We start from the raw sequence: 27,487 nt of genomic DNA on the forward strand, positions 1-27,487 counted from the left end.
AGGGCGTACTACACCCATATATTGGTTTGATTGGTCTAAAAACATATTTTTTCATTTATAGCGAGGCGATATATGCACGGATCATGTGAAATAAAAATTTTTTTAAAAATAAATAAAAAAGGTGTTTTTAAACCATTGTATAGTAAGTCATTTTAGCCCTATATATTTTTTGTTTACCGTATCCTGGTAACTCAGATGCGTGTTTCATAACAAACCATAATTTATTCTTTTCAACATGTTCAAGTAGGGTACATGAATAGAATACATTAAATCCTTTGTTATACTCTCTATAGAAAATCTAGTGGTGCTTGCAAAATATATAACACTGAATAAATTAAATAAACACTTACACAATAGATGCATAGTCATTAGTCAATTTGATATTGATGTTGTTATTGATGTGTTGTTAGGAGAAGAAAAGGCTATTAGGTCACCGTATGTCAGGTTATAGGTCAATTGGTTCAGGTCAAATTTAAGCATCAATTTTGAATACACATGTGAGAGTCTGTGATACAAAATGTATCATAATGAGGAATAATTTTGATATTCTGTCTTTAACTGGATATATATCGAGAAGTGCAAGGTGGATATACTAATATACCTTGGGATGTAAATGGTGAGTACAATTTAGAATGCCTAGTTGAGATGGATTTCACAAATAAATATAAAATAGTTACCAAAATCACAAAAGCTAAGCTTACGGAAAACTACCCAATATGGTGGTATAGGTGACAAGAAATACAATTTTTTTCAACATTGCTGTAGTATGGTTGTGGTAACCTGTTACCTATGGCTTAATTAAGTTTCAGTGAAATAATGTCGCAAGTTAAAAATACAAAATATAGCTCAACATTGAAAATAGAAGCATTTTAACCAGTTCCTTTTTTTGATAGTTGTGGAGCACCAAGTTCATGAAGTCATAAAAGAAATCAGGAACCACTTATTCCCATTTTACATATCAACTTTATTTCCCTAACGTGTTAGCAACACATATCCAAAATTTTAACGAAATCTGTTGATATTAAGCTTTCCAAAATGAAGTGAATTTAAATCATCAGTGATGTACCACCTTTTGGCTTCTACTTTTAAAAGCATGTAAGCTACGTTGATACCGATGCCACCAATAAAACGAGAAGATTTGCCCCTTCATTTTGCATACCACTTTGTCCATTTTTTTTTTGTAATTTCTTCACAAAATGCAAAAAAATGCAAAAAAATCAATGGGTGTAGTACCCCCTTAATGTACATGTTGACTGGAAACTGATATTTTCTCGAATGGCGAAAACACATTATATTAAATCATCCGTTATTGTTCAGTGCTGGTGAACAATAAAAAGCTTGAAGAGTGGTCAAATTGTTCCGTGTTCAGCGTTCTATTATTACATGACATGCTGCCATCATTTACTTCTATTCTTTATTACAACTTGCACTCACTTCTGGGAAATTCTTATGTCTAATAAAATATTACAATGACTGAGGTAAAACAAAATGACTAATTACATGCTTCGCAGTAGTATGCTGTGTAATTAAAAAACGAATTTGATGCACTATATGGCTATGAAGGATTTGTATATGCACTCTATTTCCTCTATGCTATACTTTATACAGGGATCCCGTTATACTTATTCACCGTGAGTCAGTGTCATGATTTTAAAAGAACACCCATTCAAGTACATCTTTTGTCTTTCTGCATATTGATGCATCCCTTTATAGCAACATTCGCCATATTTACAGATGAAAACGTGGAATGCATGAAGTCGTCTACAATGCGTTATTCTATTTCTAATGAAATTTTGCTCATTAAAAAAAATAATGTCATTTCATATGATTTTTAAAAAAGACATTGCTGTGAGGATTTAATAATAGTTTTTCTTTGTGTCTTTTGTGATAGCTTTTTATTTGAACAAGTAACCATTTAAATTGAAAACACTTTGCTGTTGTGGAATATTTATGGGTCATTTTATATACAAAATGTCAGCGTATGACATTAATTTAAGAACACTTACCTACATAATATTGAAGATCAGAAGACAGACTGTTCATATATATCCATCTCTCTGTCTCTGTACAATGCTATATGCAAATATTTGACATTTCGTTTTCACGCGTGAAACAAGTTGCTGGGTATTCCGTGGCTTTAGCCACCACGATGTTTTAAGATAAATATGGACTTGTACATTTTTTGCAAACATTTTTTGCCAAATATTTTGCAAACCACTTATTTGCAGTAAGTTATCAAAAAACGTTTTTTGAATGTTCTAAAAACGTTTTATACCCTTTATATAACCCGACATTTAAACGTTTTGTGGGAACCTTTTCTAACCTTTTGCGAATGATGTCAATTGTTTTTTGTGTTTGCTGGGATATAATTATTACATGTGTTGTTTGAAAGATAAAGGTACAGTTTTTATGATATCCATGAAAATATACCATACTGACCGACCCTCGGAATTGTGAAACGGTGATGGATAATATATTTCCCGAGCCAAGTATAATAACAGTAGATCAATCAAAATAAAATAATACAAATGAAAAATAATGTCGATTTAATTTCGTTCTAGACATACACTTCTGTATAACGGTAAAATTAAAATGAATACTCCTAAATGTCTATCTTCACATTTCACGATACACCCGCACCACTTGGAAGATCCAAACTATTTTTGTTCTCACTTTACGTGTTGGTTAACATGCTGACAAGAAATATCTAGCGACGTCGAGGCGTTTTCTATGCTTGTGAAAGAACTCTTTCAAATCAGAAAAATAATTTAATAAGTATTCTGAAATTACCCTTGCACAGTCTTAATTTGTTTTATTTTCTAATTAATGGTGGTTTTCAATAGAGCATCCACTGTGGAGACGACGTCCATTTAGTTTGTGGAGGAATACTACTTAACCAGAGAGATAGTAGAGAAATACACGGCACCGAGGTACGACATTTACAGCGGCCTACTTTGGGAAATATAAAGGTTGTGGACAGTCGTGTAAATGATGGTAAGTTATTATGTATTTTCGCTTTCTATGATTTATGTTAGTATCTGTGTTATCATGGATGTAAATAAAATGATGTACCTTAAACAATGTTAAAAGTGCTATAAATTAAATTGCAAGTAAACTGACGAGTATTATTCCGGGTAGGATTCTTTCCTGGATATAATTTTGATGGTTTCTTTCTTTAATGTTTGATTGTTTGCTGGGTCTTTTTACTAGTTACTTATAATAAATATAATGAATAACATGCAGTAGCGGCTGAAGCATTACATAGGGGGGAGGGGGCAGGGATATTTTTTTGCCAGTTCTGCTTGGATATTTGCGTATTCTTTTCCGTTTCATCTAGAGGTGCATTCCGTAATTCCAGCATCCTCATTTTAGTATATTTCAATTAATACCCACGAAAAAAACGTATTTCTATTCAGGTTATTATATAGGACATTGAATCTGCGAGTTACACGTCATTGCATGTATTACAGTGCACCAATGGCCAATTTGTGTCTGTCGGCACACAGAAAATACAAATTGCAATTGCATAATGTTCTCATGGTCTTTGCCAAACGGCCGAAACTGCAAAAAAGTACAGTTTAATGTTTCTGATGGTATACAAAATTCACCTTTTTTGCAATATTTCTCCGTGGGAGATAAGGGTGTGGACTACGAAGTGTCCCTTCCAAATGCTAACAGTACAGCTTAACATTATTCAGTGTTTTTGTGGAGAAAATTAATTTTAGCCGAAGTTTTCTATCGGTTCTACCTGTATTATATAAAGTAATGATGGAAGACGACATGCACTTCTTAAACATATTGAAAGGTTTGTTAATTATTGTTTTATTTATATAATAAATATATAATGACACGATGGGGAGCAAAGGCGGCAAATTTGAAACTGAGATAGGTAAAAACATGTCAGTTAAAAAACAATAAAATACATAAGAAAATAGGTATCTAAAAACGTCATAACTTTAGAACCAAGTATGCTAGACCTTTGGTGTTTTCAGTAAATAATAGCCTATTGTATGATGTAATGATTACAGTAACTCAACTTTCAAAAATGCCTCCTTTGGCCCCCATGGACCAGACTGTGTCACTGTTTATTTTTTTACGATTACAAAGTATATTTTAATAAAATTGACACAAATGTAGCGAGCACACTCTGAAATGAAAAAAGTGACGCACACTCAAACATACTTCCATTTTTTCTATCCTATTAGCTTCCGATTAATTATGTCGAAAATAAATGATGGATATTTTCATGAATAAATTGCACCACCGTTGATGAGATCTATTAGTAGGTGTAGACTAACTAATTTATAATGGTTGTATCTAATTACCAAAATGAAATAATACACTGCATATCACCTGCTAATGGGCTATTCCTGTTGAAATACATACACCCCATGTGATAGGTGTGACCTTATTCAGGTAACCTCGTTTGAAATTCACACTCCCTGTGCGGAAGATTAAGGTCTTGTCTTTCATAAGGGGTGTATGAATTTCAGCTGGAATATCCCAATGGTGCCATCAAAACGGTATGATATGGAGCAGAATGGTGACATATTTTTCCCGGTGGGTCTTAGTGCATGGAAAGATGGGTACTGTGAGATTTGGGGTGCATTTGCAGGTTTTTTTCCCAAAAATTAGTTTGAAGTACAAAGCTTACAAATGTGTCACTGATAGAAACAGTCCTGAAAATTGTCCAGATTTGGGCAATTACCGTGATTTGGAACAGATATAATAGAAATTTAGCATGATTTCTTTTTCGTCAAATTTTGTATTTTTTGTGGATTTTAAAGGTATGTAATAATCTACAACATTCCTAACTTAACAGGTCAGAAATATCTACCACGTCCAGGGCCGGAATTACCATAGGGCCGGATGGGCCCGGGCCCATGGCTCCCAAATTTTGGGGGACCCAAAATTGCCGAACACCATGTTTTTAACCAAAATATGGTACAAAAATTTGAATTGAATTTTTTTCGCGCGCAAATGTCCTAGTAAAATCTAAAACTTGGCTACTTGAGTGCACATGCCTTCCTCACGGTGCGTTTGGGGCCTCCAAGTTTTGGCCTGGCCCAGGGCCCCCAAAAAGGTAAATCCGGCCCTGACCACGTCATCTGGATCCTGTAATTAAACGCATACTTCATTGGAAAAATGTAGTTGTTGTTGTGTTTTGATACAGAGTACCAACTATGCCAACAGAAGAAAGTGGGTGTAAAAAGACAATTTCGCCAATTTCACTTAGGCACTTCTTCTACTAATGTCTTCAATGGGCTAATCCATTTAAAGTCCACACAGATTTTGGAAATATCTTCCACAGGGGTGGATGAATTTGAAATGAAATTAGCACATTTGCCGCATTAACTAACTCTATTTTGAAACTCACCCTCCCTCAGTGTAATATTCAATTTGAATCTTTCTCATACTCCTTTTCTGGATCTTTCACATTTTACACATAATAAGCAGTATTAATATTCACATAACATCTTACTACACTGTGCAATCCTTAAGAAAATTAAAATGAATGAATGAATGAATTATGATTGATTGAAGAAATTCTAGGGGAAATATGTGACAGTAAGAAATAATAATAATTGGTTAATATGTTCCTTGTGCCGTTGTGAAAAACACAGCTACTTGTCTACCTATACACACCACACTAGCATTATAATATTATAATTATGCAATTTTCGGACTAAAAGAAATCTTGACCTTGTAAAGTACACAGTAATAATATGAAGTAACTTGATTTTTGTACTCTTAATTAAGTCCTCTGTAATGCATATGCATTAGTCTTCATTTTATAAGAATAATACTTAAGTTCACCTACTTCAATGTTATTTTAGAGATGTATTTATAGAACTCATTGAACACCAATCAAAATTGTTTCCCTTTGTGAATTTTGTTCAAATATTTTAAACAGTAGATAGATCTGTCATATCTTTCGATGTTATGGTAATTATGCTATGTATATCTTTGCCTACCTTAAAATTTCATACGTACACAATAACCATCTTGGTTGATTTTAACTGCTTTTTAATATGTTGGATCTTTATTTTTTTTTCTTATTAAAGGTGCACTTTTCTCAAAAAGATTTTTATGCCATACCACCGGAAACCTCTTGCTACATAATATTTGTGTACAAAATATTTCTTGCAGAATCATTCACTTAGAGAAATAAATTGTCAAATGTGTATTTATGTTCTGCTAACAGAGCAAAATAACAGAACAGTGGCCTATGTACATAATCATGCATAACTCGCAAAATCGAAATCAACTGAAATATTTGGGGACAACTTTTTCGTGGATATCTACTCAAACATACCATGAAAAGAGATGCTAGAATAACAAAATACTCCTTTAAAAGAACAAACATTGTACATGTATTATACTAGCGAAGACGCTCGTAATTCATTACCGCAGTCGTGACGTGCATAAAGTGGTACAATGGTCGTGTTTAAAGCATCCACTGTTCAAGTCTAAGAGAACTATAATGATTCTGAGCATGATATTGTCATGAATAGATTCTTAAGTAGAAACTTAATTTTCCATTAATGTACCATGAGTTCAATATTATTAAGAGCTGCGAGGTCAAAATTACGTCTAATTATGAAAATCGTAATTGTGCGCCAAAATGCGTTTAATGGTAAGTGGGCCACTAACCACATGTCTTGCTACGCCCGCGTCTAAGAAAAACGCCGAAAGGGTCTCTTTTCCCGCTCTTTTCACTACACGGTGTTGACGTGGTTTTGGAAAAGGGATCATTTTCTAGAAGGGTTTGCCATTTAGGAGATCTCTAACCGCCAAATCCTTCGATTGGCAATCTAGAATGTAGAAAAAAAGTATGTTTGTTTAAAATCAGCTATACGTCATTTAAGATGTAGCTCTTCCATTATATATTTGCGCAAATCAGCGTCATTTAGGGACAACATTGATTGTATGCTATATATGCGACACGCCATTTAAGGTACATTCAGAGGTTGTCGGACGCAGGTGGTACATGTAGCACGTTTGTGTGAGATTGACCCCCGGGGGTACACGCGTGTAAGTATTGTGTGTCTTCCTTCCGATTGTGAGCTATATCAGCTCTTAAAGTTGGTCCAGCAGCCAAATTGACCAAATAGTGCAATCCTTGTTACCCTATTTTAATTATTCACATTTTATAACAACCAATTTTTTTATTACGCCGGAGCTACCGTATGGTTTTATAAGTTCACTTGCATATGGTCATAAAATGGTTTTATTAATGTGTAGAACTCGTCGAACAACATTTTCCTTTTAGTCAATTGACGGTACTCAAATATTTAGTTCAGTATGCCTGTTACAATCTTTCGATGGTAAGGTCATTTTGATATAGGTATATGTTTCTTGTAATGGCTTAAAGATTATATATTTCACAATGACCATGATGACCATCCCTGTCCGTTAATGCATTAGATTTGTTATTTGTTTTTATATTGAGCATATTGAAAGGAGCAAACATTACACTAGACTAGCAAGACGCTCATTTCTAACCCGCAGTCATAACGTTGTAAGCAATGGTCGTGTTTAAAGCATCCACTGCTCAATTTTAAGTGAACTATAGTGGTTTTGTCATGAATAGATACTTAAGTGGAAACTTAATTTACATTAATGAAGAGACCTTGTGTTCAATGTCATTACTCGTAAGAGCTCCGGGTGTACCAGGTCAAAATAACGTCCAATTATATAGAATCATAATTATAAATTATGTGCAAAACAATTGCGGTGTGCATTAGGTGCATGGGGGGTGCGTAGGGGGGGTCTTCGAAACTTTTGTACGGGGATGTGCCACGCAGACTTTCGGATGCTGATCTTCTCTATACCTACTTTTTGCTGTTTTTGCCACCCATCAGTATACCAATGTTTCACCCAAATACCACCCATATTTGCCCCAATTGGGCGCTTTTATGGGCACTTTTATGGGCACTTTTGACGCAATGCACTCAATTGAGCACATTGGTCTCTACTGAAAACCCACCCATATATACCGAAATCGCTGAAAAGGTACCCCCAAACCGTGGCACATCCCCGTATCTTAAACCAGTAAGACTCCTCCCAGTGGGGATGTAAATGGGGGTCAGGCGAGGGGTATTGTGTGTGCAAGTGGACCATCTTCCGATTATGTATGAGCTATATGAGCTCTAGCCGGTTGGTCCAGCACCCGGGGGGGGGGCACTTAACACAAATGACCATACAGGTATGTTTCCCCGAAAAGACCCCCCTTTTGGATTTCACAGCTCCAAAAGACCCCTTTATTTGACCAAAATATAGAGCTCCGCAAGACCCTTGATTTTCATAATTTAAGCTCTAAAAGCCCCAAAAATTGCTCATTCCTCATATTTCTGGGGGTTTTTTTTCAGGCGATTTTCAACCAAAAAGCCAAGCAAGACCCCTGATATTGACAGTTTCCAGCTCCAAAAGTCCGTATTATTTGTTCGCAGCCCGGTTTGCAGCTCCAAAAGACCCCCTTTTACCGGTACGTTGTCAGCTCCCAAAGACCCACCACCTCAAAATTCTGGGGGAACATACCCACCATTTTTTTTTGATGTGCCCCCCGGGGGGTCTAGCAATCAAACGACCTCAACATACTTTAATATTTCCCTTTCATTACAATTTAGTTTGCATAGCAAACATACTGTTCCCTGCCGATCTACTTATATATACGTACAATTATTTTTGGACTAAAATTGAATCATCACCTTGTAATTATGATAAATCAATTACAGTAACAATAAGAAGTACATGTAACTTGAATCTTTACTTTCACTAGCACTCGTAATTATGTCTTCAATGTATAAATGCATTCGTATTGATCCAGGGGTATTGATCTTTATTTCATGTGAATAGTTTTATTTTAAAAGTTCACTAATACTGTAATGTTATTTTAAGATTTATTAATTTTAAAAAGTCCCTTTATTCAAATATGGTTTTAACATGAATGGATTCTTGAACTTAATTTACCATTGATGAAGAAACCATGAGTTCGATGTTTTTGAGAGTTCCAATGCGGAAATTGTCGAATTATGGAGTCATTACTGTGTAAGAATATATAATGTGCATTTATTTTGTTTGTGTAAGGGGTCCTTTAAATATAAAAATAATTACTCGTCCAATGCTTATGGGTGGGTGGATAGGGTGTGTGATGGGTATGTGGGGGTAGGGGTGCGTGTGTGAAACTGTACCTGTGCATGTGATGTGCCAACCTACCTTGCGTTTGTGAGCTACGGGGTATCAGCTCTTTAAGTTGGTCCAGCAGCCAAATTGACCAAACAGTGTAATCATTGTTAGCCACATTTGAATATTAAAACAACCAATTTTGGATAGTTCAGCCACCCATGATAAAAAAACACAATTCTGATTATTAATTGCGTCCATTTAATAACTGTCGGAGAGATGTCCTAACGCATGATTTGACAAGGTCACTTACATATTAAAATGCTACTTTAAACATGTTAGATATTTAAATTTACAGAACACATGTTTTGCTTTAGTAAATTTTATTCAAATATCCAATGGTATACAGGTATATGAAGAGCTTTGTTGCAAAAAAACTCCTTACATCCACCTGAGCATGCAATTTTGAGAAAACATCAAAAAATCATCAAAAAATCACTGATATAAGGGGTTTTTCAACAAAAGCAGTGTTTGGCGGGATACTCATCCTACCCAAGCATCCAAAAACTGTTACAAACACCCATTTATCAGTACTTTTTTTGATGATTTTTTGATGTTTTCTCAAAATTGCTCAAGTGGATGCAAGGGGTTTTGCAACAAAGCTCTTCATAAATTATGTGAAACAGTTGCGATGTTAAGTTCACAATGCTATATATAATACCTTCATAATTCTACACTTATACAATGGCCATCAAGATTTAATGCATTAGACCTGTTATTTGTTTTTATTGAAAGCAGAAATACTATACTATCAGACGCTCTTAAATCATTACAGCAGTCGTGACGTGCATAGAGTGGTACAAATGGTCTGTTTAAAACATCCACTGTTCATGTCTAAGCAAACAACAATGATTTTGAGCATTGTAATAAACAGATTCAAAGTACAAACTTAGTACCATTAAATGAAGAGACCATGAGTTCAATACCTGAGTTTAGCGGTCAAAATTGATTCGATTTTATGAAAACATGATTATGTAAAAATGTGTATTGTATTTGTGTGTGTGTGGGGGGGTGAATGTGTGTATCATTATGTGTGCATGTGTTGCAACCATCCGATCATGGGTCAAATCATTCTGTAATTTGGCACAATAGCAAACTAAACATTATTGTTTCCCTAATTTTAATATTTCTATTTTATGACAACCAATTTTGCTAATAGTTGCTGTCACTCATACAAAAATATCAAAATTGTATTATTAATTTGCGTTCATTATTAGTACGGCATACTTTGACAGGCTGAAATATTATATTCTACTATTAATGACACTATCTTCTACAATTTTATATATCTGCAACTACATTACAGATATCTATACATTATTCTGATAGTAATCGTATGATTTTCTAACACATGACACTACATAACTATTGCATAGGCTTAGGAACTGGGGCTTGGGGGGCTCAGCCCCTCAATAATTTTTGTGCGGGTGCTGTAATACCTTTCAGCCCCCCCAATAATCCTAGGTGAAGTTCACAAATTGTGCGATTATACAGATTATCATTCATCCAGGTAATAACAACTATGAACTTGAGATTATAAATTATAATCAAATCAACTGGACTTACGTTTTCATGAGTGGCAATATTTCACATCCTATCTCGGATGCATCATCAGGCCCACTGATGTTGGCGCGGCAAAAGTGAAAGCAGGTGGTTTGAGAGAGGAGTCAAGGAAGCGATTTATGTTATTAAACGGGAGGAGCCTAGCTTCACTTAACAAGGGAGGCGGTCTAGACACAACTTGGCAGGGGCCTATTGTTCAGCGATCAAGAAGATCCCTCAGAGGTTTGGCTCATCTTCGACCTGTGACGTAACATCCTCTTCACAGGTCAACGAACTTTTGCCGCTTTAACATCAGTTGGCCTGATGATGCATCCGAGATAGGATGTGAAATATTACCCTCATAAAAACGTAAGTCCAGTAGATGTGGTTATAATCTCAAGTTCATACTTAAAAAATTGTGATAAGATATTTTGCCCAATTTTCTGACTCCGAGGGGGATATTTTCACACACTCCCCCCCATGTTGAAATTCTTCCTAAGTCAATACATTGTATAGAAACACTTCAGTATTAAAGGAGTATTTCGTGATCCTAGCATCCTCTATTTATGTCATTTTTCATTAGATATCCACGAAAAAACCTATTCCCAAAATTTCAGTTGATTCCGATTTTGCGTTCGCGAGTTATGCATGATTATGTGTATTACACTGTTCCTTAGACAATGCGTTGTAATTTCGTTCTGGTGCACCAGAACGAAATTCAAATTTCACGATATCTTGTGCTAAACGAATTAATCTGCAAGAAATATTTTGTACATAAACATTATGTAGCCAGAGGTTTCCAGTGATATAAAAATCTCAACTTTTTTTTGAGAAAAGTGGGGGGGATGAGGCTGTGGATCACGAAATGCCCTTTTAAGAGGGAAAAGGAACATTTGGCCAACCCAACTAGCCAACATATGAACGAAATCTCGACTGGCATCCAGCCCAATTGAAATAAGCAAGGAGTGTACGAGCACAGGACTCGAACCCACAACCTTCCGTTTACTATAGTCTTGGAGCTAAATCTCATACGGGCCGTAATAAGGATTGAGTGCATCATCCATGTCTACCAATGTTTAATACTATGAGGTGTTGAGATAGACCTTCTACATCACTGCTGGGGTAGTGGACTCAAATTGTAGGGTACGTTTTTCGCTAGAGGTCACGAAAGGTCACACAGGGGTAACAAATTGAAAATGCTTCGATCTTGTTGAAAGGTATATCAAATTACTCGTCTAATGACAAGGATTAAAAAAATGTATAGTTTGTGCTATCTATCTACGACCTATCGTTATTAAGATATCCTATAAAAACCTCATTTTTAAGCAAAATGACATGTTTTTTGGTTGTATGGAAATCAAAATTTCAACTTACTCCGATTTGGGCAAAAATGGTGGCAAATTGCTCAGCTTGATATAAGAATCAAGAAACGGTATAGAACTTACCTTCTAAATACAAATTGTTTACTTTACTTGTTATGTGCAATGGAAGTCAGAGATCAACAGTGGTCCTGTGACCTTCTTTGCATTCTATCTCAGCAAGTGAACACATTAGATAAGCAAAACCTTCTTTTTCTGATTCTAATCAGCTACACAAACAATTTGCTACCATTTTTGCCCAAATCGGGGAAAGTTGAAATTGTGATCCAAGTACAACCAAATACATGTCATTTAGCCCAAAAAATGAGGGTTTTGTAGGATAACTCAATAACGATAGATCGTAAATAGCACAAACCATACATTTTTTCCTTGTCATCAGACGAGTAATTTGATATATCCTTCAACAACCTTTCGTGACCTTTAGCGAAAAACGTTGGGAGTCCAGTACCCCTCTAGCAGTGATCTAGAGGGTCTATACTAACCATGCTAAACACCTCATGGTATCAAATATTTGTTGACATGGGTGTTGAACCCAACCATTTTTCAAAACCCTTTGCTCCTAGACTGCTATAGTCGGACGCCTTGCCCATTAGACCACCAGCGCCCACTGATAAACAGAATTGTGTTATGTGTTTTTTGTTGAATGCTGGGAAAGCTATTGATCTTCTGTACTTGTGTCCTTACGTAATATTCGTTGTTTGTATTGCATATGACCCGACTGCCTACATTAATATCTAGTTTCATTGCTTTTATCAGTGGTAGCTGGTGGCCTAATGGATAAGGCGTCCGACTACAATTTGCCCACTCTGAAGTACAAAGTGACAACTCGCGCGTATACAGCGCGTAAACAGTGCGCAGTACTGCGTCTCTGCTGCAGGTATGCGTGCCTTCAAAGTCGGCACAACGTGTGCGTCCGCATCGGTACTTTGTACTTCAGAGTAGACCGACTGTAGTAAACGGAAGGCAGCGTGTTCGAGTCACATGCGGCTTTCGTGTATATGTTGTCTAATACGATTTCGATCAAATTTTAATTTGAGTATTCTTTGCCGAATATTTAGAGAATAAACGATAGGAATTTTTATTTTGCCTATCCTCTACCGTGTGATAGACGACAGGCAGGTCCAATATTTTGAGTAGTGGATGCCTGTCGTCTATCATAGGTAGAGGATAGGCAAAATAAAAATTCCTATCGTTTATTCTCATTCTTAGTCAGTTAAATATTATTTTAATAACTGTAAGCAATTTTTTTAAAGCAAAAACTAAGTTACCGTCATAAAAACTCCCCTCATTATAAAATGAACGAAACTTGTTTACAACTTTACGTATTCTGTTGCGCGTACTGCTAGCGCGTTCGCGTATTCCGCACTAGTCTACGCATCCAACGCGATACATACGCGCATCTCTACACGCGTTTTACGGATTATCAAGACGCATGATGACGTGGGGTCGTCTACGGCCTGATAGACGGCACCCAAAATCATGCGATTGTCCAATCAGGAATGTGTCTACGAACTAGACCACTCCCACTGACTAAGAATGTTAAATATTAATAGTAACAATGGTCAAGAAAGTTTTCTGGTCATTTTTGAAACCAAACTAATGACATGAATGAGATAAAATGAAAGAAAACTCACTATCTTAGCCGATTAATTGTGGTGTTCTATGGGGGATTTAAAGTCACAATTGTGACTTTAATTCAAACTTGCTCTGTTGTCCTAAAACCGCAATGAATTTGGTTGAATCCAATTAGATGTAAGTTGGGACATGTGTAAACATTACAAATATGCCAAAATATCAGGTTTGAAAAACAAAATGATCAAACTCCTTTTAAAATATCGTACATTATGGCTTTAATTGTAACATTTTGGGATGGATAACTGTCATCCTTTGCTTTGAATTATTTTCAGTTACCTCTTGTAGACAGCCATTATTGTTCCCCATTGTATTTATATGTTCTTGTGCAGGATGCGTAAACCCATTACCTACTTTATATGTGAACATATTAGAGGTATTAGAGGTGTTATACAACAGTTATTTTTTCATAGCAAGTGTAAAATTTTCAACATTGGGAATCGTTATTAAAGTTTTTAAGAATTTCCAATTTCTTATTTCTCGACCCAAGGGCTTAGAGGAAAATTTGATTGGTTGGAAGTGGCCTTTAGGTGCTGTAGTTGTTATAAAATCTGAGATTTTGAATAAAACGTACATGGCTTGCGCGGAAAGGTCATAACATATCGAAAGGACCGACTTCAGTCTCCATCGACACAGTGACATTCATTGGCGCTGTAGATAGCAATTTTCTTTGTTTTACTGTATATGTTTGAGTCCAAATTAAGTGGACACAATTATTATGTGACAGCTTTACATTGTATTTCTTATAGGAATTTTACAATATTGCTTTCAGAATACATAAGAAGGTAATATGGAACTTCTACTGAAGACCAAAAAAGAGGCCCTTTAATTATCCTGATCACAATAAGACCAATCTTGGTAGCCTTACTACAAATTATGTGCAACATAATGTGCATTATTTATTTATTTATCTATCTATTTATCTATTTATCTATTTATCTATTTATCTATTTATCTATTTATCTATTTATCTATTTATCTATTTATCTATTTATCTATTATTGCAGGCGGAACAGCTCACAGAAGATCAGATAGCAGGTAGATATTACAAAATAATAACAACAAATATTATTATCAATATAATCTAGTAATCTTATGAGTCAGTTATTATTGTATTGGAAATGAAGAATGATTGGAATAGACGCGCCAGTATTTCCGACTTACTTGCCACATTTTTTGCGACGGCGTCATTCATGTTTACATGTATTTATCTTACACTTGCCTCCCAGATCTTGTTGCCTAGATGACCTTTAAGAATCACAAATTATCATGAATGATGAAGATAAAGGAAGTGGTATTTTATTCTGTATATTGTAATTTTATTCGTGGAGCGCGAAACCTGTGCTTACAGTCAAACATTGACGATTTTGACATGTTCTTTTGTAATTCTCTATAAAGGAACTATAAGAATATATTTACAAAGTCTCCTAAATAATAATAATGATGCAATTAATTGAACGAAATAAGCTGAAAACGTAAGTAGCTAACCGTCCCTCGCCTTAATTTCCGTATAAACTTACAATAATAATATTAATACTTTTCTCTAAGTAGTTATCCAAGGCCATCAATACTCTTTATTATGCTATGTAAATTACCCGTAAAAGAAAAAAAAAATCAAGAATATTACGGGGTTGTTTTTTTTTGTATTTCCTTTTCTAGAATTCAAAGAGGCGTTTTCCCTCTTTGATAAGGATGGCGACGGTACAATTACAACTAAAGAGTTAGGTACAGTGATGAGATCGCTAGGTCAAAATCCTACTGAGGCAGAACTACAGGATATGATTAATGAAGTAGATGCTGATGGTAAGTCATTACGGTTCATACATTTTTAATGAAACTCACCTTAATGATTTTACTCACACTAGGATGTCCAACATACTCATCTGTCATGGCACAGTTCTACTCCAACATGTGTGTATATTCAAAGATTGGCTGTGTTGAATGCAGGTCAATAGACTATGCCTTTGAAAATGAGACATTTGGACCTTAATGTTATGATATTTGTTGATATTCTTTGTGATTACCGAATATTATGCATATTAACGAATCCCAGATAATTATAAAACCGACACCTCTATGTTATGACGACTATAGACGGCGACGTTATCGTTTGGATTTGTTTTGCAGTGAGATGTAATTTTTACCATATTCGCATCGAAATACTTCACGGGTTATAATTATAGAGCGGTTTATAGTAATGTGCTTTGGGCAGTTCGCGAAAATCACAACATGTCAAACTGACTTTCAGCACAACAAATTCGAATAACCTTGAATTTTCAATGTATAACACACACACATCTTCATCAGAAGAAGTCCTATTGTATTGGACCTGCCTTTTTGTTTTGGTCGAACGAGGGTGTTATATTACCCAGGGTAAAGGACCTTTGTCTTTACTGACGTATGTTGTGGTTACTTCCTTAAAGCAATATTATAACATTATCATACAAAATAGATTAGCATTTCTTTGACATAAAATGTTAGTTTTTACTGTCAGATATATCCCCTTTTATTGAGCCGAACAACTACGTCAAAGCAAAGAAAATTGGAATTTACTACCAGCGCGTATGTCGCCAATACGTACCACTCCTTCGGTCATGTTATGGTACGACCCTTTGTTGTGTAGATCACCGTCCCGCACGCCGTGTAACATACTGTCATGACTGTGTTTTATGAACATCGTGTATGCGTTCGACTAATAATTCCATCGTAATAATAAGACGCCGGTTCCGGCGCTTTATTCAAAATATCGGATTTTGACAAAACTACAGCACCTAGAGTCTTGATTTTTGCAGGGTATATTGGTTTAATAAAGTACAATATAATTGTGTAAAAAAATGAATTTTAAAAAATCAGTGAGGGCGTCCCCAACAGCAAATGTTATAATATGGCTTTAACTAACAGGGGCCGAGTACCAAACCCTCTGTTTGGTACCACATTTATAGTCATGGGACCTAATGGCTCTCCTCTATTATCAAGTGATATCAAAATAATTATTACAATATGTTCTAGCTTGCACCTCCACATTATGGTACCATGACGATAAATTGTGAGTGCGCCCTCATACATTTAGGAAAATAACAAACTGGGGTACCTTTGTGTTACATAGTAAAAAAAATTAAATGTTTCAAACATTTGACACCTTTTTATGGAAATCAAAAAAATGAGAGAGTGCGGGCAAAACCAATCACAAAGTAGGTGGGATTTAACCCCACCTCTTTTTTTCCACATTTACAATCATTCTGGGCAAGTATTAGTCTTTTAAATGACCTTCTGTATTTATTTACTTGGTTTAGATGTCTGGGAGTTCATTTAGACATTTTTTACTAGATTCAAATTTTTAATGGGGGTTTTTAGATCAAATTTACGATATGAATCCCTCCCCTTAATCCACCTCCCCCTAATCCACAACCACCCTTGGCACATTTCATGCCAAACGTCATAAGAATATAATTAAAATTAAAAAACAGGATAAAAACATGAGTAATGTAGAATGAATTTAAGAACTAATTGAATCTTCTAAGTGAAGGAATACTCAAGAGACAGTGTTTTGAAATCCAAACTGCACATCAAACTGTAACAAAACCACCTGTTGGGTACCCCAGTATATGACGCAGGATCATATACAAAAAACATTGGCAAAATTATAATCTAATCTAAATATCAAGTTTGAGTTCATATCATCTAGATAGGTAAATATCCGTTAGCCTCAACAACCCCTCCTTCGCGATGCGGGAAGTTTAATCGAGCACCTAACCGCTGGGTGTAAGGTGGTAGTTTTCACTAAATTAAGCGAATGATGATGGAATTAAGATTAGTTTAAGTCATTTGGACGTTTATTTAAGTGTTTAGTGCACCAGTGTAACTCTGTTAGAGGGTTCACACCTCTCTTAGTACGACAATGGTTAACTTTGTGCGAAATTGATGGTTTACGGTGCGTTTGGATACACTAGGTCGTCATAAAAGCATACGAAACATATAATAATAAATACAATTCTCGCCAGTTTATCCACAAAAGGTGTCGTAAAGTATAATCTAATTATATTGATTCACACCATTATCCTGTCGATGATGGTTGTGGTAAAATAGCTGGTAATTATAAAGAAAAACAATCTTCGTTTATTCAAATCATGCATAAGATTAAAGTGTTTACCTATAATATGTTTTCATTAAAATTATAATTGAAATCAAATAGTTTCTGCATTAATACAGGTGCTTTAAAATGTGAGTCTTTTAAAGAAAAGTAGTCGGTTTGGACAATATACCATAATTATGTTGTACCTCACCTCACCTAGGCTGTTTCATCCTCTGTAGTACGTGCGGCCAATTGTGGAATATGCTGCAACAGCATGGGATCCACACACTCGCCGAAATGCTGACAAGATCGAGATGGTGCAACGAAGAGGTGCCCGGTTCGTCACTGGTATCTACGACCAAACCAGCAGCGTCACCGCCATGCTCAAAGATCTGCAGTGGCCCACTTTGGAGAGCAGACGCACCCAAAGCCGACTCGCAATGATGTACCGGATCCGCTACAACCTTGTTGACATCAACTGGCGTGATCACCTAACCGAGTCATCAACTAGGACCAGAGGGCACGGATCCCGATTCACCTTGCCGCACTGCAGCACTCAAGTATATGCCTCATCCTTCTTCCCCCGCACATGTAGAGATTGGAACAACCTGGCATTCGATCCTGCTCACCTGGCTTCCCTCAACGCATTCAAGACTGCGTTGCTGGGGCCAACCACCTAGCCTGCCCCAGAGGACCAGGACTTTTTACTTGCACTTGTATATATTTGCACCAAGATAAGGATGCGTCACAACTTGTTCCACGCATGTGCGCTTCCGCAGTGCGATTATCTTCATCCAGATGAAGCAGCACTTTACCGGAAGAAGAAGAAGAAGAAGAAGAAGAAGAAGAAGTATGAAGCCCTCTTCAAGAATCTTCCATTTCTGTCTATCTTGCGCATCCCTTACCCAAGTGGTGCCTCTATATGCTGTTAAGTCGTCTCGCCATCTTCGTATTTGCCTTCCTCTTCTACGCTTTCCTGTTCTTGGTTGCCACTCGGTGACTCTTTTTGTCCATCTGTTGTCGTTTTTTCTTGCCACATGTCCTGCCCATCTTCATTTTGCTTCACCGATCCTTTCCATGATGTCTTTGACTCCGGTTTTACTTCTTATGTCACTGTTTCTGATTCTGTCACGTAAAGTTATGTTCAGCATACGTCTTTCCATGGCACGCTGTGTCGTGGTGAGTTTTTGTTCTAGATCTTTAGTTGTCGACAAAGTTTCAGCGCCGTAAGTCATGGTGGGTAACACACATTGATCATACATATGCCTCCTCAATGTCATTGGTAGCTTTTTGTCACAAAGGATGTCTTTGTACCTGCCAAAACAACACCAGCCAGCCTTGATTCTCAGTAAGACTTCCTCTCTTGTGTTGTCTTCCATTTTGACTGTCTTGCCCAGATACTTGTAACTGTCTACTTTCTCTATCGGTTCATTGTCAATTTCAATGGACTCTCTAGTGTCAAAGTTGGTCATGTATTTCGTTTTCCCTTTGTCTATTTTTAGTCCAATTTTCCTGCTCTCAGTGTTCAAACTATTTAGTTGAACTTCCAAGTCTTTGACTGATGGTGGTGTAAGGGTTACATCATCTTTCTCAATCAGTTGGTTCAAAGCATGCAGATGATCAGTTGTTGTACATCAATTATACAGCCTGTCTCAAAAAAAATTGTGCAGCCCTCTTCCCTATAGTAAAAGAGGCACATTATTGTGATTTTACCTTTTCGTTGTTAACTTAACATATCTCGAGATTAAAACAAGCAAATTGAACAGAACAAACGGCATTTAAGAGCTAAGGCTTCACCCTTGACGTTGATGTAAGCATCATGTCACTAGTATTTTCTAATTGCCAAAGAGGGCGCTTTTCACTTGCACAATGTTTTTTAGACAGGCTGTATTTCGCTATGACATTATGAATTTCATTTTTTTAAATTTATAGCGTTAAATATTATTTTCCTTTTGTGCGTAAAAATTTATATTTTGCGGTATTTATGTCCGAATAAGGTAAAGTAAATGTAAGCGATATGTGATGAAAAGGGTCAAATTAACCTTTAGGTGGAAGTAATTTGAATGACATTTCACTGTTTCAAGCTTGGAAAAACTTGTCATTACCCGAATATTGTGTTGGCACTCACATCTTGACAAAGAAGTCTTTATCTTATTTCATAGAATTCTATATTCGTCCGTTGATACCACGTATAATCAAATTATATACATGACTATATCAGTCCAAGCGTCAATTCAAGTTCATTGATGAAGATGACAATGGAAATGACCGCATGACAAAATGAGTGGGTTTTCACGAAGATCTAAAGCAATGTGTCATGTGCCATGACACAGTTCTTTAAACTTAATATGTTTATATATTAATCAAATGTCATTTTTATTATGTTTTATCATATGAAATATGATTATGTTAGATGTTTAGCATCTAAACATTTCTAAACACTAATTTGTCCCCAATTTCTAAAACACTGTTTTTGCAGTACACTGTGTTTAAATTGTTGGATACAAAAACATGAAAAACTCGTACTCTACAGTTTGAGGTCAAATGTTGAGTTAAGAATTAGTGAAAAGAGGTTATTGGACTATGTCACTGCGCATGAGATCATTTTTCCTCATAGTGTGTGGACAACGTAGAATAATATAGTACGTCAGAATCAATTAGTAATTAAATCAAATATTCACAAACAGGGAATGATTATTTTTTGTATGTCGTGTTTTAATCAAAGAACAATATAAATCATTGTAAAATATGTTATACATGTATGATCTGGTCATATTAATTAACTTACAAATACCAAACCTGCGACAAGATTCTTATTTTTATGGAAACATTATCTTACTAATTTTCTGTGAAATCACGAACAGACAAGAGACTGAAATTTAACCTTTTCTTTTTCAAAGGTAATGGAACAATAGATTTTCCCGAATTCTTAACAATGATGGCGAGAAAAATGAAAGACACCGACACGGAGGATGAGATAAGAGAAGCCTTTCGAGTGTTTGATAAAGATGGCAATGGATTTATAAGGTAAATGGATGGTTATTATTTTGGTTTGATTGTCCCTTTAAGTCAAATGTTGTGATATAAAGCATGCTTGTGTACCAACGTGAGCGTAAATTTGCACAACATAGTAACCCAAAATACATACCAAATGTTTTTGGCTCGTTGCTGTATATTACATGTTGAAAGTAGTTTTCCCATATTTGGGTGCCCTAGCTATGCAGAACACGCAACATTTTCTTCCGATTCTGTTCTTTTAAAAAATAACCGTTTCTGGCCTGAAATTGAAGATAAAAACACAATGAATAAATGAATGAATAAATGAATGAATAAATGAATGAATAAATGAATGAATAAATGAATGAATAAATGAATGAATGAATAAATGAATGAATAAATGAATGAATAAATGAATGAATAAATGAATGAATAAATGAATGAATAAATGAATGAATAAATGAGTGAGTAAATGAATGAATAAATGAACTTTTTTGTTTCAGTAAACATGATTGAGAAAATCGTTTGAAGTTTATTGTAAGAAAAAAAATCATACTATGCTGAAAAAAATCATTGCTATTAAACTGTCCTATTTTTTTCGTGTAAAGCAATAATATTTTTATACGAATATCAAAATGCAACTTAAGTATTACAAGCTATTGCCAAATATAAAGATGTATCGCTGTCTTCTAGATTTTTTATAAGAGCACAGAGGTGACACTATCTTATAGAATCGATGTAACATATACTTATTTTGATATTTTGGATGAGTACGTACTTCTTTCCTGCCCATATCTGTTTCACCTTTCCTAAAATAAAAGTGCAAAATATCTCAAAATGCTGAGCTTTTGAATACCCAATAATGAGCTAGCTTGGAATTTGATACCGCTTCAACCTCCGATGAACTAACTAAAAACGACTGAAACCGTTACTTTGGTGCTTAATTAGCTAATGCATATGACCCACAAATATACAGACTCGTGTATCTATTCATTTATTACGAAACGGCAAAATTACTCTGTGATTTGGGCTTAAAATGCTTTTCAATCAATGATTATGCGATGTAGTAATTCCCCATTTAAAAAGATAGTCAATGAACCAAGAATAGATGATGTTTGATATGAACATTAAAATGATATTGGAAGCAAAGGAGGAGCATGATAATGTGCAAAGTACAGTTAGTATTATTTCCCCTGTGTGCTAGGGGTAGGTGGGGTGTGAAGGTGTGAAGGTGTGTGGGGTATGGATGTGGGTAGTTGTTTAGCAGAATTGAGAGTGCGCCCCCAGTGTTGATACAAAATTCAGTCCCCGATTGATAGGTTTAAAAGAAATTGTGCATAATTTGTGTAAAGTGGATCAACGTCCCCGGTTAGGCGCAGAAAATCAGAAAAACACGTCCGTGTTTGGATGGTTAAGAACAATGTCGACGTCCCTGTTGCCAGTAAATACGTGTAGATTGGCGTGTGTAAAGGTGTTGGGTGGGCTTTGACCTAAGCTTGCCACACCACTTTTAGCTCGGCAAAATTCTCACATACCTAATTTCAACCGTAGTACACATAATAAGCGCACCTCCTCAAAGGTTATCTTTTTTGCTTGAACATTTTTTTTTCACAAATAAAACCGAAATGCGGTAAAATTGCACCCAAAAACGAAATTCGCGAAACCTACACGAAGCAAACTTGTTTTTAACCTAATATATTCCATTTCCGAAAACCACATCATTGATTTGACTTCCCGAAAGTCCAAACATATTTTAGATCATCGTTTAATATTAACAAAAGATAATTAGATGAAAAGTTACCGAGGTCTTGGTGCTTTGATTGATGTGTTCCACTAGCAAATTTCAGCCGTCATGTAATACTATCCTGATTGAGCTGGTCGCATGTGAGCAATGAGCTCAACATGTGTGTGAGGCTCTTCCTTAATCTCTTGTGGATAAGACATCATTCTCGCCTACTTAGTGCTTAATGAAGTGCCTGGGAGGCAACATCACCAAATCTGGATGCATTATAAATGTGCAACCTGTTGCTATCATCATTTTGTAACTTATGAAAGCAATCTTTTCATCCGCTTACGACCTGAGAATTATACTAAGGCACATAACCGTTGCAACTTACTACTACAATTAATAATAATAATAATATTTCTACTACTACTAATAATAACTCTAATAATGATAATAATAATACTAACACTAAAAAAAAAAGAAGAAGAATTCAATTGAAGAATGGGTATACGCTGAATATTTGATATTGAAAGTGCAAATTGCTGTAGCGAGTTCATGAAAATGATGAATACTATTAATAAGCTGCATGTGCGAACTACTTTTAAGTATTAAAATATCAAATCGAGAAGAGCATTGTTTCCGTAAATCGCCCACGGTTTTATTTGGCATTTGCATAAATTAATGATGATTTACATATTTGATTATCTCAACATTTATAGTGCTGCTGAATTAAGACATGTGATGACAAATCTAGGAGAAAAGCTCACAGATGAAGAAGTGGATGAGATGATCAGAGAAGCTGACATTGATGGCGATGGACAAGTCAACTATGAAGGTGATTAGAATAGGATAGAATATCATGAAAGTTTTAGTATATGTTCTACATACTTGACCATTTCGGTTCCCGAAAATCTTTGCAAAGAAACCAAAACTACGTCATCACTACGCATGTTCGACTACCAGTGGCATACCGCCGCCGCTTCTCCCCGGCGCTATCGACTTAAAAGCCCGTTCTTTTTTGCCGCCCCCCTGCTTTTACCCCAAGATTACCTTTTTGTAGCCCATAAGCCTTTGCGAGTACACCTGATATGTCGTCATTTGACGTCACGCCGAGCTGCGCCGATACGCACATCGTTTTTCGAGCATGCGCATTGCAAGCGTGACTTCATCTCAGGTGTACTCACAAAGACTTATGGGATTTACCTAAAAGGTCATTGATTCAAGTCTTTGATTTACGATTTGTAACTCCCAGGCATAGATCATCGGGAGTAAGAGAGTGACAGCTATTTACAATTGTAGCCTACTTTTTAAAATGTGCATGTTTGATCAGTATGGGTACATTTATTTTGTTATACCTGACAGCAAATCTGCAAATAAAACTTGACGCTATTGTTTGGAGTGGGTCCATTACTAATTCCAGACAAGATTAGTAAATCGACATCTAGAAGGATGATTGTTGACATGAGTTACGAAAGTGCCATTAAAATCTAAATCTGAATAGGACACACGAAGGGGTTGATCAAGTCTTATGTACAAGATGCGAAGCATATTAATTGCAATTACTAATTACAAAACCAATCAAAAACTAACAAACGAAAACGAAATCAAACTCTTGAATCAAAGTAATGAGTTCATGGAAAGCAAAATTAAACTTCTACGCTGTTCAGATTTGGTACACTCATCGGAGCGCTTTCACCGTGTCAACCGGCGTCTTCAGCGGATGTTATAGCTCTGAAGATGTGTTATTGCTAGTAAAGTTGAGACACCTCCGATGACGTCACAGATGTAGATGACGTCAAACAAGAAGATGTTGTGGCGCAACCTTGGTTGGGGGTGGGGTCAGGAGGTTGTCCCATACAGGGCCAATGTCGAACCATTTTTCACGGCGTCACAACATCGTCATGTTTGAGGTCATCTACATCTGTGACGTCATCGGAGGTGTCTCAACATCACAAGCAACAACAAATCTTCAAAGCAGTGGCGGCACTACGAAGGGGGCAATATTTTTCTTCCCACGACCAGTTTGCCCCCCCAGTTTTAAGGCCTTGTCAGCTTTAAAACCCCAAAATTTCAAACACGCGGTGAGTGTACTAAATTTGAGTACCGTAGAAGTTTAATTTTACTTTCTATTTACGTTTACCGCTAGGTATGAATATACATCATTTCGGGAATTACCGAATGGTCTATTGTTTGATTGTTGTAAAACGTTTGTACTTTGTGATAAAGTCAGGGTAGGGATCAAAGTCATGATAGTATTTTCAATAACAATTTAAAAGTTTCTGTTAGATTTAACTTGTCGCCAAAGTTAAGGTTATGCCTTTTCCCAATTTCATATTTATCAAGCTTTTTCATTCATACTGCAGTTACTGTTCATTTTCCTTTACACAATACACAGTGCTCTCACCATTGACGTGTGACCTCTACAAACAGTGTATGTTAGAGGTATAGGGCATTGCCTAGTTAACGTCACTGTGTGAAAAATAACCAGCCATTATTTTTTGTACTCTCTGAAATTCTAGAAAATATAGTTTTGTAACATGTCCTAAGGAAGGAAGGGCACGGCATGGCCTGCAAAATTTCCTGTGTAAATCGAATGCAACTTTTAGTGACTATCACTCACTTGTGGGCCGCTCTCTTCCGAAGGGCATTAAAGCTAAACCACTTGACGGATATGTTTTGTACTTGCTGGCAATCAAGAATAATGTATACATGGCATGTAGGCTAAAAACTGAGTAGGTGGGCATCTGCAAATGTTCGTACCTCCCTGATATGTAAATCACAAATAACAGCAAAAACAACTCCCATATCTGTCCATAACTTTGGTCAGTGGAGCGAGTCAGGGGATTTCAAGTGAGTGATTATTGATTGGCAAGTGCCATATTTGGGCAGTCCACCATTCAATGTGGAGGATGGGCTAGACTTTATCGATTGATTTTGCTGGAGTAATTTCCTGCAAAGGTCGAATCATGTTTGCTGTGCAGCATAACTGCCCTATGTATGCTCTAAACCGTTCGGGTAAAAAGTATTAAATTTTATCTTCGTTTAATGTTCTCACAGTGAGCGCTACCGTATTTTAACTTAACTTGAGGTAACGCTTCCAAACTCATAACCGAGCTGAAATGTGAAAGGTGTGTGATTTTGATATTTACAATCATGTTTTTGTTTTTCTCTTCACAGAATTTGTAACAATGATGACGGCGCCGAAGTGACTTCATTTTCCATAATAGTTATTCACTACATATCTATAATATATCATCTCACTTAGTAACTTTGTAATATCATGTGTGTGTATATGTACTTATCTCATTTCTGATGAAGGATATTACGTTGCCATCGTCCGCTTGTTCCATACGATACTCACTTCGAGAGATAAGATTCAATCTAGTCTTCACCTCTTCAGTCAATCAACATCTACAAAAACCTGATTACATATGACTTTCAATAGGTTAGGGCCACAGTATGTTTTACCGTGTCCATCAAGTATAGTATATAACAAACGGAATGCTACATTTTACACGTGCAACTATCGTCATTTTTATTGGCACCGTCTTTGTGGAACAGTTGTGTGGTGTTTTCTTTTCTTGAATCATGATTATTCCTTTGGATCATTGTGACGATTTTGTTGTGCGATATGCTCTCTTGCTTGAGTAACATCGCATTTCTTCGTTTGTTCGATATTCCGCTGGTTTGACACGCAACCAATAACAACAAAAACCAGATTACTTATGACTTTATAATTATATTTCACCGTATCGAACAAGTGGAGTTTCGTACAAACGGAGCGCTACCAGTTATAGACATCTCGTCATGTTATATACGCACATGCCAAGCACCATGTAATGTACGACGCTTGGCTGCTATGGTATGTGTATTATATTTCGACGGCATGCCAACATTGGGCTTCAAACGCCGGTCAGACCAAACCCAAACCGTAAAAGACGACACATTGTCTAGTTCTCAATGATATCAGACTTTGTCGTCAAGATTCTCGCATACTAACAAACCCCATCTAATTACGGACCGTCCATTCGTATTATAATTACAACAGAGGGCGACGACGTTGTCGATTATTTCTTGGCAATGCAAAACCAGCGCTTGACGAATCGCATAAATCAATAAGGACGGTTTATAGTAATCCGGGTTTCGTTAGTATGTGGGAAAACACGACGAGTGATTTATAAGGACAACGTAAATCAAACTTGTAAAGGTACTATTAAGGAAAGATCGATATAGATGTAAAGTATGATCGCAGCAGTTCGTAAACTGACAGCTACTGACCTTTGCCGATTGCAAAAGACTACATATCTACGGCAAGTTTAAAACAGCTGATAAAAACACCATTCCCGTGTTGGAGGGCAGCAGCAGTAAGTTTTTTTCCCGACACCACATGGTTTAAAAAATGTGTGTGCAAGCAGTAGGTGCATGTTGGATATGTGGGGGTGTGTGTGGGTAAGTTGAGGTTTGGGGTTGTGTTCGTGAGTATATCAAAGAGTGAGAATGCCATAGTGCTGCAGAATGGTGACACCTATTGTGCACTTTCCGAAAAAAGCACAGAAGTTCTTGATATGCTTAACAAATTTGGAGTAAGGGCCAAAAATAATTTCTTTCCAAAATGGCGGGGAAAATTGACCTATCTGCAATGTAAGGTTTTTGAGTTTAGAGAAAAGGATGGGATTACCCAGAGGCAAGTGGCTAAAAGGATGCGAGTGGTTCAAAGTGTCATTAGCAGGATTGAGAAGAGGTGAATAGGGAGACTGGCGAGTATAATAGGAGAGGTGGTCAAGGTCACCCAAGGGTCTAAACTCATGTATGTGATAAGACTATTCGTACACGCCTTCATCGAACTGATCTTCATGCCAGAAGAACAGCTGTGGTGCTGACCTGATTGTAGCGCACCGTAGAGCCATACACAACTTTGCCAACGCATATGTGAACTGCCAGCTCAGACACTGG

At 36.3% G+C, this 27,487-nt stretch overlaps 1 protein-coding gene across 1 annotated transcript; it reads left to right on the plus strand.

Moving 5' to 3' along the window:
- Positions 1 to 2,706: 2,706 nt before the first annotated feature.
- On the plus strand, positions 2,707 to 26,796 carry LOC140155575 (calmodulin-like). The gene is made up of 6 exons (XM_072178481.1): positions 2,707 to 2,994; positions 14,747 to 14,777; positions 15,399 to 15,542; positions 20,712 to 20,838; positions 23,254 to 23,369; positions 25,712 to 26,796. The coding sequence occupies exons 1-6, from the start codon at positions 2,989 to 2,991 to the stop codon at positions 25,741 to 25,743; spliced, it is 456 nt and encodes a 151-aa protein (XP_072034582.1). The 5' UTR covers positions 2,707 to 2,988; the 3' UTR covers positions 25,744 to 26,796.
- Positions 26,797 to 27,487: the final 691 nt, after the last annotated feature.

This window comes from Amphiura filiformis, chromosome 1 (assembly GCF_039555335.1).
Source record: "Amphiura filiformis chromosome 1, Afil_fr2py, whole genome shotgun sequence".
Classification (NCBI taxonomy): domain Eukaryota; kingdom Metazoa; phylum Echinodermata; class Ophiuroidea; order Amphilepidida; family Amphiuridae; genus Amphiura; species Amphiura filiformis.